Source organism: Natator depressus, chromosome 1, assembly GCF_965152275.1.
Source record: "Natator depressus isolate rNatDep1 chromosome 1, rNatDep2.hap1, whole genome shotgun sequence".
In the NCBI taxonomy this organism is placed as follows: Eukaryota; Metazoa; Chordata; order Testudines; family Cheloniidae; genus Natator; species Natator depressus.
The window spans coordinates 336,480,789-336,493,526 of NC_134234.1; the positions used below are offsets into that span (position 1 = coordinate 336,480,789).

The 12,738-nt window shown below is 39.6% G+C and overlaps 1 protein-coding gene across 2 annotated transcripts in view; it reads right to left on the reverse strand.

Moving 5' to 3' along the window:
- Positions 1-2,482: 2,482 nt before the first annotated feature.
- TAF3 (TATA-box binding protein associated factor 3) overlaps positions 2,483-12,738 on the reverse strand; it is a 137,191-nt gene continuing 126,935 nt past the window's right edge. The window contains exons 5-7 of one of the 2 annotated variants that reach the window (XM_074942670.1): positions 8,836-9,091; positions 3,923-4,029; positions 2,483-3,152 (exon numbers count right to left, since the gene is read on the reverse strand). In XM_074942670.1, the coding sequence (XP_074798771.1) occupies positions 3,038-3,152; positions 3,923-4,029; positions 8,836-9,091 (478 nt within the window). In that variant the 3' untranslated portion in view covers positions 2,483-3,037. The remainder of the gene's footprint in view (positions 3,153-3,922; positions 4,030-8,835; positions 9,092-12,738) is intronic. The other variant, XM_074942669.1, reaches the window with a different exon arrangement.

Consider the following 12,738-nt stretch of genomic DNA (forward strand, 5'->3'; position numbering starts at 1 on the left):
CATGACATTCACCACATGGACACCGCTCCATCAAAAGAAATAAAATTGAAAGCCCCAAAACCACCAACAAAATAAGAATAAAAAATCAAACCACAAAACACAGCAGAAAAGACTCCCAAACAAACATACAGATCAAACACCCAACTAAAAAAAATAACTAACCTCACACCATCAGAGTTTCTATAACCTGAAAAGGGATAATAGCTAGAAATTCCATGAGGTCTATTTGAAACCTTGCTATTGTGAATCTCTTACATGGAAGGAATTAAAATAATCAACTGAGGGGTCGACTACAAAATGCTAATGTAGGTAATTTTAAAATGGCCACTCAACAGCAGTCAGATGGTAGCCACTTTTGGACCCTGATTATTCTCTTACACCCAGTACTAATGCCCTTGACTTCTGATCTATTCCAGTGCAAGTGAAAGGAGAATCAGGCTGTTCATTTCTACTGTCCAAGGCTGGATTCAACCTTGTGACCTGGTGAAAGGCTTCATCTCCCCTTCCTAATCCCATGAGCCATTCAAGCCTTCTGATAATCATTCTTTGGTTATGTTACTGCAAAGATAATTTATAAAAAAATGAACTGAGTTTATGAAAACAACCCTGAAATAGCAAAGGACAAACACACAAATTCCTGAAATGCAGAAGTGGCAAATGTGAGACTTTTCCATTTGTATCTCAGTTGCATAATTTAATCGTTTAAATGTGGGAAGTTCTGATTCACTGAACACAGGGGGAAATTGATAAACAAGTTACCAAAAGCTAAGTTCTTTATTGTGCAACCAAAGCAAAGAGGACCAAAGACAGTATACCTATGTGTACCTATGATACAGGAAAAACAAGAATAAGTTTTAAAACGTCGAATCATTCAAAATTAGAAATTAAAACCAAGAACAGTCTTGGCTAATGTGTTGACTGGTAATTAGGGATAGAATATAAATGAGGTGGCATTGAACAAAGAAGGTAACAGTGCACTTTTAATAAACCAATTTCATCCATATCTCCACTGATTTGCAATTTAACAGTCATATCAGGAAAACCTAATTTCTTTAACTAGACAAGATGTGTTAAAAAACATGACTAATTCATTCTCATTAATATCAATTTAGATAGCATTTTAAAAAAGTAATTCGTAATATCTGTGCAACAGGTTAAATGTTTGCATTCTAAAACTCAAGATGCTTATTACTGTACAGTTCAAAGTAGGAGCACCCCAAAATTAAATAATGAAGGCTGGATTTACCCTATAGCTTTTGAAACATAAGGCATGATACTTAAAATCTAATGCTATATACTTGATTTACCTCTCAGACACACTGTACTAAAATATCTAATACTGTCACATTTTTGTGGCATTCTAGAGAATTATTCCTTTGTTTAAAATGGAGAATAAAACATACATTTCCATAGCATACTTTATTTGTCTTTGCAAGGTAATACTGATTAAAAGATACACTAAAAGAAAACATCACAACAAACACAAAATGGCATAGTACGCTTTCTAGTCTTTATGGAATACGAACGACACTTCCTTTTTCTAAATGCAAGCGCAATCATTTTGACAAACACACAAACACTTGCAAATAAAAGGATCAGCTCCAGCTACAAATTAAAACTCAGTTGTTACCATTAAAACTGCTAGAGCCCATTGCCTTAGGTCCCGATTGAGAAAGGCACTTCAGTACCTGTCTCACTATGCATAAGAACAGTTCCATTCCATGCACTGGGATTACTCCCTTCTTAGGGTACGTCTACACTACCCCGATCGCTCTGTCGTCGATTCCTGTACTCCACCACGGCGAAAGGCGGAAGTGGAGTCAATGGGGGAGCGGCGGCAGTCGACCCCGCGCCGTGAGGAAAGTCGACCTAAGATATGTCGACTTCAGCTATGCTATTCTCGTAGCTGAAGTTGCGTATCTTAGGTCGATTCACCCCCCCACCCACACAGTGTAGACCAGGCCATAGAGTTACACGTATCCTTAAGTACCTTCCTTAATCAGGGCCTTAAGCAGAATGTTGGTTGGTTTCATTAGTGGGCCACCTGGAAAGCTCCTTTTGGGGTGGGTCTATCACAATCCTTTGAAGCCACAGTAATGGCCATAAATCAAATAGAATTTTCATACCTGCTAGGATTAGACACTCAAAAAACCCCAAACCGATAAACCTTAAAAAAACAAAAACAAAAACCCAAACTTTATAAATATCAGGTATTTACACGAGAGAACATCTTTTAATGAGAAGTGTTTTTACATGCTGATGAAATATACAAGCAATGAAAAGGTACACTGACAATAACTAAAAACAAAAAGTATAAAATATATTACAGGTCCACTGAAAACAATTCACATGGAAGAAAAAAAAAACCCTGACACAATAGAAACTTTCTTTTAAAAAATAGAAGATATTTCACAAAAGCTTGAACATGTTTATTTTATGTTAGTACTAAAAATCAAGGAAAAAAGCTTCATATATTCTTATCACAAAAATATTTACCAGCCCACTTTTTTTATTTTCATGTTATGCTTATCTGGCTATGCAGGGATAGAGCTTTGAAAACTGTATTCTGACTACAGAAATCATTCCAGTAGGTCTCCTTAGATTACAGTTACTGCAATTTACATGTTTGTCCTCTCTTTTAACACCTTAATGCAAAGGCTCAGGAGAGAATAAAAACAAATCAAAAAGGACAGAGGAGATATCTTTATTTACAACATTTGTCATTGTTGCTGCCGATCTGCAAGAGCAGGAGCTGTATCGTTAACTATTTAACCCTCGGTATCACTCTATGTGAGTTTCCTTCAGTAAGTGAAAGCCAGTGACAGAACATACTAAAATCTAAACCACTGGGGCCCACATAGTTTGGAAAAAACAACAGTCTAGAGTGGACAGTGTATTTTTGTTCCTGATTCATTCAGGAGTCAATCCATAAAACCTGATGACGGATGATGAGGCAGAAGCACAACGGAGCCGTCTGCCACGGAGTCAGGGCAGAAGTGCTGAAGTGACTGTACGACTTAAATCCACTGCGAAGACTTCAGTGGGCTCTGTGCTTCCGCTTCTTATGTTTTTTATCTTTCTTTTTGCTGGCACACTTAGAACAGAACCATTGCATTTCTTCTGGGGGTGCAGCCGTAATTCCAACACAAAGCCTATAAATTTGACAAAAAACCCACAAGGTCTCAGTAAATCAACGTGTTACTTTTCTTTCTTATCCAAACAGGATGAACTTTTCAGAGGGGAAACAGAATCTGACTACATTTTTTAGCCCCAAACCCCACAGATTGGAAATTTAAACCCTCTTGTTTTGAAACAATGAATTTCTTAGACTGCCACTTATATAAGAAATGGTTTGTTTTTTTTGTAAAATAATATGAGAAGTCTACTGCTTTTGGGTGTAATACCCAGATTTAAAACAATGCCACATCATCATTTAAATTATTTGTGGAAAAGCCTTTCGATTTTGTTTAGCTGTCTGAAAAAAATACCTAGAAAGTGATTCACTTTTTTTAAAAAAGAGAATGTGCTTCAAAATGTTTTTTTTTTTTTTTCATATAATGAGCCCATAACTTGAAACTTTATAGCTATGTTCATGGTGTTTACAGTCCTGTTGTTCTTAGAGTACGTACCAGTATCTGATGTAATAATAGTTTCAAAACTATTATTATTGGTTTTAGCAGAATATTTTCCTATAAGTTCTAATGGAAACAAACGAAGAAACATGGGCACCCTTGCAACTTAAAATTTACTTTTGCAAACTTCCAAAGTAACAAAGATAAAAGTAAAATCTTCCGAATTACTAGTTTAAATAAAAAGGAACTGTCCAAATAGTATTCTAGCTTTTTGTGAATAACCACGTGGTTTCTAGGACAGCAGCAAGGTGTGAAAAAATGGCACAGAAGAAGAGGATACAACAACCTACCAGTGATACCAATCATCACAGTCATCACAGCCTATCATTGGACTGCCATCATCAGCTTTGTTGCAGCCAGGACAGATCCAGATCTGGTTACCCCATTCATCTCGGATCTGGTATAAAAAGGGAAGAAAAAGTTGATTCTTTTTAATGTCAAGTAAGCAAACATACCTGATTTTCTCAAAGTTACATTTCCTGTTTATCAGTCAAAGCTATCTAATGTTCACTCTACTCCTGGAAAGTATACCTAAGAATACTCTAACCACAAGTGCTTGGCAATATCATTCTAATTGATTTTGCTATACTGGATTCAGATGGTAAAAACAAACACTGTTTTACACTGCTCTGTAAACCAGTAAAGCCAGTTAAACCACTTGACCCAAGAGAATAGCAATCACCATGGTTTAACAGTACAGATTCTTAGTTGCTGATACCCTCCCAGTGATCTGGGGACTGATTTCTTTTTTAATTTTACACTGCTTATGGATAGAACAATGGTAGCCCCTTGAATAAGATAATAGTCTTACATGTATGTAATAAATACAGTGCAACATGCATATACTGCCTTATTACTTATTAGCCAAACTCAACTACCTGATAAGATCAAGGATATAAAAAAGTTGTTACTGAGTAACTTTCCATTCCTTTTATGACATTGATGTCACAGTACAATTTACTAAAGGGTAAATGCAATGAGAGAGGCAGATCATTTACAATATTAAGCAATTGCTTACTAAATTCATCTCATTCAATACCTTATGATGGATTTTGGGGGGGTATTATTTCCAGTTTAAACCACATTACAATTTTTAAATTTCAAGATTGTTTCATTAAATAGGTCTTTTGTATTGTTTGGTAAAATCTAAACGTTCACAACTGTCAGAGGATCTACACTGATTTAACCACTTCTGTGACTTAAAAGTATTTAGAACAGGGTTTCATGTATTTTGCTTTCAATATTTCCTAGAACACATGGTCATATATCCTGTATAGTACAGAGAATAACTTTTCTTGCTACCTGTGAGAGGCTTATAAGGATGACATTAAAAGTAAGGTTAAAAACAATAAAGGGTATTAAAAAGAAAAACTAAACACATTTTGGTCTGTAGATCACCATCCAAGGAAATCAGTGAAAAAGCACAAGGACTGCATTCAGTTTATAATTCATGACTGACATCTCTTAGCTTCTTGGAAAGGCCTGTAGTTTTTTTTCATTCAAAACTAGATTGCAATAAGCACAGGAAAATATGATGCAGGGCACTATTCTACATTGACAGGGAGATGGAATTGGGTTTGTATTGAATTGGGAGATGATCTTGGATTGTAATGATCATTCAGATCTACGTATCAAATCTTACTCTGCAAAGTCATTTCGTGTTTGCGCAAAAATGTTTGCTCCTCATGTAAACTGACAGTTTGGACTTTTGGATGTTAGGGTCACACAAAATATTTTCTCTGAAGGAATCAAAGCTAAGAATAATCACACACTGTCACTCGGCTGCAAACAAACAATGCTACGACCTACGGTAGTGAAGATTACAACCAATTATAACCTGTCCTGACCATTCTTGGCAATAAAATGCCTAGCAAAATTAGCACTGCCCTTCCAAGATAGGCACTAATTCTTTGTAGGTGTCTAATCTGGGAAGTTCACTGTTTTCTTATACGAATCACCATTGCAATCACCTAGGCTGACCTCCTGTATAATACAGGCCATAAGATTTCTCTGATTTAATTTCTGGTTGAACTAGGGCACACCTTTTAGGAAAACATCCAATATTGATTTAAAAATTGCCAGTGATGGAGAAAGCACCACAACCGTTGATAAATTATTCCAATGGTTAAATACTCTCACTGTTAATAATTTGTACCTTATTTCTAGTCTGAATTTGTCTATCGTCAACCTCTATCCACTGGATCTTGTCATATTTTTGTCTGCTACATTGAAGAGTCCTCTATTATCATGTCCATATAGGTACTTATAGATTGTGATCAACCTCCTCTTTGTTAAATTGAACAGATTAATCCCCTTGAGTCTTGCACTATAAAGTTTGTTGTCTAATCCTTTAATCATTCTCCTGGCTCTTCTCTGAACCCTCTCCAATTATCAACATCTTTCTTGAACTGTGGACACCAGAACTGGACACGCTATTCCAGTAGCCTAATACAGAGGTAATATAATCTCCCTACTCCTACCTGATATTCCCATTTATACATTCAAGGATCACTTTAGCTCTTTTAGCCACAGCATTGCACTGGGTTCTTATGTTCAGCAGATTATTCACCATGACTCCAAGTCCTTTTCAGAGTCACTGCTTCCCACGATAGAGTCCTCCATCATGTAAGTTCGACCTACACTCTTTGTTCCTAGATATATGACTTTATATTTGGCTGTATTAAAACACGTATTGCTTGCTTGCTTGTGTCCAGCTTACTATGTGATCCAGATCACGCAGTATCAGTAACCTGTCCTCTTCATTATTTACAACTCCCCCAATCTGTCTCATCTGCAAATTTTATTAGTAATGATTTTATGTTTTCTTCCAGGTCATTGATAAAAGTGATCAGCAGTGCAGTGGTTTTCAAACTTTTTTTCTGGGGACCCAGTTGAAGAAAATTGTTCATGCCCGTGACCCGGTGGAGCTGGGGATGAGGGGTTTGGGGTGTGTGAAGGGCTCAGGGCTGGGGGCAGAGGGTTGGAGTGAAGGGGTGAGGGCTGCGGGGTGGAGCCAGGAATAAGGGGTTCAGGGTATGGGGCGGGCTTATGGCTAGGGCAGGGGGTCAGGGTGCAGGAGGGGGGTCAGGGCTCTGGGCTGGGGGATGCAGGTTCTGGGGTGGCGCCAGGGATGAGGGGCTTGGGGTGCAGGAGGGGGCTCTGGGTTTGGGGAGGCTCTGGGCTGGGGCAGAGGATTGGGGCACGGGCTTACCTCAGGCAGCTCCCGGTCAGCGGCGCAGCAGGGGTGCTCAGGCAGACTTCCTGCCTGTTCTGGCACCACGGACCGCACTGCACCCCAGAAGCAGCCAGCAGCAGGTCCGGCTCCTAGGCGGAGGCGTGCAAGTGGCTCCACGTGGCTCTTGGCTGCAAGCACCACCCCCTACCCACAGCTCTCATTGGTCAGAGCCCATGGCCCCCCCGCCTAGGAGCCGGACCTGCTGCTGGCTGCTTCCGGGGCGCAGTGCGGTGTCAGAGCAGGTAGGGACTAGCCTGCCTTAGCCGGGCAGCACCACCAATGGGACTTTTAATGACCCAGTCGGCGGTGCCGACCAGAGCCACCGCGACCTAGTGCCTTACATTCCGCAACCAAGTACTGGGTTGCGACCTGCAGTTTGAAAACCACTGCAATAGTGTATAGCCAAGAACCGATCCCTGCGGGACCTCACTAGAAACATGCCCACTTAATGATTCTCTGTTTACAATTACATTTTGAGACCTATCAATTAGCTATTTTTGAATCCATTTAATGTGTGTCATTTTGCATCGTTTTAGTTTCTTAATCAAAATGTCATGCAATACCAAGTCAAACGCTATACAGAAGTCTGTGTATGTTACATCAGAACTATTACCTTTATCAACCAAGTCTGTAATCTCATCATAAAAGATATCAAATTAGTTTGACAAGATCCATTTCCCACAAGAGTATGTTGACTGGCATTAATCATATTATCCTCATCCTTTTTTACTTCTTTATTAAACTGAGTCACGTATCAGCTGTTCCATTATTTTGCTTCTTACAGTCTTCTGGAATTTCCCCAGTGTTCCAGGACTTTACTGAAAATCAACATTAACAGGAATGGCTCCTTGGCCAGCTCTTTAAAATTCTTGAATACAAGTTATCTGGACCTGCTGATTTCAAAATATTTAACTTTAGTAGCTCCGTTTAACATCCTCCTTAGTTACTGTTGCAATGGAAAGTATTTCATCATCTGATATGACTACACTATCTGGCTTTTCCCAAACAGAGAACAGAAATATTTATTCAACACCTCTGCCTTTTCTGCATTATTATTTACAATTCTGCCATTTCCATCTATTAATGGACCATTACCATTGTTAGGATTTCTTTTGTTCCTGGCCATTGTTTTTTCCTTGAGTCCTTTTGCTTCCCTTATAAATTTTCTACAATTCCTAGCTTCTGATTTATATTCATTACTATCAACTTTTCATTTCTTCCATTTGTTATATAAATATTTTTTAATATCTGATTTCACTACCCCCTAAGCCAGGCTAGTTTTTTAACATTCTTTCTTGATAGTGGCTTTTGAGCATCTAGTAAAATGTTCTTAAGCAGTTGCCAATTATTAAAATTTTTCTGATTGTAATGGGAACACTCTAAGGCACATCCAAGTTTTAACCCCACCTGAGATATGGCAAGCTCACAGCACATGGTGGATTGGCTACAAGCTGTATGCAGGAAGCGTGCAGTGCTTCAGAGTTGCACAAGTATCTGCAACCTTGGTACACTGATAAAAAAAATTAGTAAATAATAGCGTACTGCACAAATTGGAAATTACTGCTAAGTGCTAATTCTAAACTTTTCCTATGTGAGGGGTTCTTTTCCTCATTGAAGGCTACATCTATGGCAAGCATTACAAAAGAATCTGAAAGATCTCAAGGAGAAAAATATTCATGCTCAGACAACTAGAAAATACCCAAATGGAACTGTAGTAGACTTTCCAGAAGAAAGACAACCGTTGGCTGAGAATAAGCATAAGACATTTATGTACAAGCAATTTTTTGAATAAGTTATCAACCCCTGAAAATAGGTGCATGTAGAGAAGGGGCTGTATACATGTGACTAACACATGACACTGTATTGGCACGGCACCTTTACTTTGAAAATGAAAAGTCACCATGAAGAAGAATTCTCAAAAGATTGATCTCAATAGCATAAAGACACACACTGAAGTATATCACATACCACGTAGGTACTGACAGTCTCTGTCACCACACTTCTGACTGGTGCTTTGGAGCCTCCTGCCGCAGAGACCGCAGGAGAAGATGGTGGAATTAGAGCAGGCGAGATGGTAGCTTGTGGAGGAGGAGGAGCTGGAGCAGGAGGAGGGGTCACCAGGACAGGAGCTGGTACTGGGGATGGCACGGGTGGTGGTGTTTTGGGCCGACTTACAGGAGTAGATGGTTTAGCCTCTGGGGCTGACACCACTTTGCTGATGACTCTGCCAGACAAAAAGACAGACACAGAAGAGTTGATGTAAAACAGTAAAATGTTATTGGCTAAATATAAGAAAATACAAAATGGACAATTCACTTTGCCTTTCAGAAAGCAAAAAGGTTGCTTCCACACAGCATTAGAACAGTTTTCATTGCACATCGCTCCCTATCAAACAGGTTGAAATAGCCATTACAAATTGAACTCCAGTGCATGACACAGCCACAACTGCTCTATAGCTCACTGTATATAAATACTCTCTATGGCTTTACAGAAACTAAACTCGCTACAGAAATTGAGATTCCCAGTTAGTGGGAAATATTAGAAAGGGAAGTTACTCAGCTGTGGGCAGCACTGATTTTAATCTTCAAGCTGAGGGGGCAATACCATTCTCTAGGAGTCTACCTTAGAGGTTCTACAAATATTTGAAAATTTGTTACTTCTTTCTTCAAATGTTTATAGAATGAGTGGTGGTTTTAGTCAAGATAAACAAATGAGAGACAGACAATATTATTAGCAGCTAGCATTAACTGCTACCTTCTTTAGTAGTTGAAGTAGTAGACAGGATGTGGCTCTAATAAATATACACTAGACAACAATCATGCAGAGGCAGGAGGATGGAGTAGATAATCTGATTATTATTAAGTAAAACTTGGAGTGCACGGCACTTTACAGAAAGACTAAAGACAAGGTTGCTGCTGTAAGAATCTTACAACCTACGTTAGAAACAAAGTAATGTTGAAACAGAAAGATGGTATCATGAAAGAGAGGGGGTGGTTCACGCAAAAAAGGGTTACAAGACTGCTTGTTTTCACAAGGGCACATCTTGTTGGAACATTTAATTAATTTTTACTTTGCCAAGTTAGTTTGGGAATGTGGGCCACTGTTGGAGAGACTGTGCAAAGAAGTAGGTTTTGAATAAAGGAAGTCACATGGCATACAGGATCAAGGTGAGCATTTCAGGTATAGATGGAAGCAAGGAAAATGGAATGGAGATGCTTGTGAGTGAATACAAGAGGGTCACATAAAGGGAAGTAGAATCAGAGCAGGGCAGTGGCTGGAGACAAGAGACAAACGGTGAAATTCTGGCCCTATTGAAAGTCAAGGGGAGTTTTGTCATTGACATCAACGGACTTACAAGTTCAACAAAAATGCAGACGAGTCAGAGCTGAGTAGAGCCTCAAACTCATCCGGGGGAGCAACTCCCGCTCTAATTTCCACAGTAATAGTGATAGGAAATTATGATAGATCATCACCTGATCACCAGCACAAACAGAGACAAAAAGTAGCAAGAAAATATCTCTTTCTAGGAAATAAGTTGTTAAAAAATACTTACCATCCTACACTTAAAGATTTTCATTAAAAGGGGATAAAGCATTCTTTAATGTCACAACTGATTCCTGTTGACAAGAATGCCCGAAGAGTACACTGCAGCTATTCTCCTGTGATACTCAAAATGCAGTGTGGCTAGGACTGGGGCCATGTCTGCATTCAGCACATAATCTAAGTTAAATTGTACAAAAGATTTGAAACTGTAAAATATTTAATGCTATGCTGAGGTATTAAAATAAAAAGATGTATTGTACTTCTATTGAGATAGCCTATTTGCACTCCTAACTTAGGACCATGACAAGAATCATAGTAAAAATATATATAGCTCACAAAACAAGTTTTGATATAATTAATCACCATACCAACTATATTACCATTCAACAAGGTTCAACAAGGACAAGTGCAGAGTCCTGCACTTAGGAAGGAAGAATCCCATGCACCGCTACAGGCTGGGGACTGACTGGCTAAGCAGCAGTTCTGCAGAAACGGACCTGGGGAATTACAGTGGACCAGAAGCTTGATATGAGTCAGCAGTGTGCCCTTGTTGCCAAGAAGGCCAATGGCATATTGGACTGTATTAGGAGGAGCATTGCCAGCAGATCAAGGGAAGTGATTATTCCCCTCTATTCAGCACTAGTGAGGCCACACCTGGAGTACTGTGTCCAGTTTTGGTCCCCCCACTACAGAAGGGATGTGGACAAATTGGAGAGAGTCCAGCGGAGGGCAAAAAAAATGATTAGGGGGCTGGGGCACATGACTTACGAGGAGAGTCTCAGGGAACTGGGGTTATTTAGTCTGCAGAAGAGAAGAGTGAGGGGGATTTGATAGCAGCCTTCAACTACCTGAAGGAGGGTTCCAAAGAGGCTGTTCTCAGTGGTGGCAGAGGACAGAACAAGGAGTAAGGGTCTCAAGTTGCAGTGGGGGGAAGTCTAGATTGGATATTAGGAAACACTATTTCACTAGGAGGGTGGTGAAGCACTGGAATGGGTTCCCTAGGGAGGTGGTGGAATTTCCAACCTTAGAGGTTTTTAAGGCCTGGCTTGACAAAGCCGTGGCTGGGATGAGTTAGTTGGTATTGAACCTGCTTTGAGCAGGGGATTGGACTAGATGACCTCCTGAGGTCTCTTCCAACCCTGATATTCTATGATTCTATTTCTGCCTGTCAAGGCCTAAACGTGAGAGGAAATAAAAAGAAGACAACCAAAGAGGAGAAACATTAGAAAACTAGCAATGGGGTAATGACGTGGGATTAATTCCTCCAGCATCAGTAACACTGTTTACAGCTTCAGCCTCATGACTGCATTTCCGATGTAAACAACCTGACAATAATAAAAATGAGATGAGAGACAAAAGGCAAACCAACGCGGAAGATAAATTATTGGCACAAGCAAAAGTCCTTTGGATAGTCCAGTGGAACATCTTTATCCTTCCTTTTGTAGGTCTTTTTTTACGGTCCTATTACAAGCCCTTCAGGGCACCACCTTTGCTCTCATCTGTTCTATATAAGTTTTTATACAAGGCTCATCAACATAGTATCTAAGACTCCTCCAGGAGTGCATTAGCAGTGTGACTGCACATCTGTCCTCTGTTGTTTGTTCTCTCATCTCTCCCTTAAGGGAGAAGCACATGCAGTGGAGCGTCTTATTTTGATAAGGTTTTTATTATTATTATTATAAATATATCTGTTGCTATGTGTTTATATTAGAGAAGGCAAGGTCAAAGAAATTCACCTTACACTTGGAGTGGAAAGTGGTGAGGTTGTTGTGATGGTTCTTAGGTCTTGGGGGAGTTCATTCCACAGTCTCATACCACCCCTGGAGAAAGTTCTGTCTTTGGCCTCAGCCTATGGCTAGTCCAGACAAGAAAATAGGTTGCATTTGAAAATGTGTGAGCTAACATGAACACAGCTTTGCACCTAGCACAGACAGAGTTTAGCAACTTTTAATAAATGCGTGAGCTGGTCATGGTCAGCCTTACTTAACATTGAGTTAGCTCACATGTTTCCAAACAATGTAGTTCCCTAGTGTACACAAAGCCAGGCCATGACTCTGAATGGGGCTGTAGGAACGCCTATAACAAAACTAAGTAATAATAATACTGCAGAAACTCAGTACATGGGTATGTGAGGAACAAACCAACACAACTTAAAATATTCACTGATGAGTGCCAAATATTAATCAATTTACTTCTTTGTTTGAAGTGTGCCATTAGAACACGTACATAGTACAAGACTGGCCTATTTGTCTTGGCACAAGTGCCCAGGTATTACAACGGAGAGCTGCATTCTGAAGCACACTAGGGCTTACCACTCCCTTGGGCTAA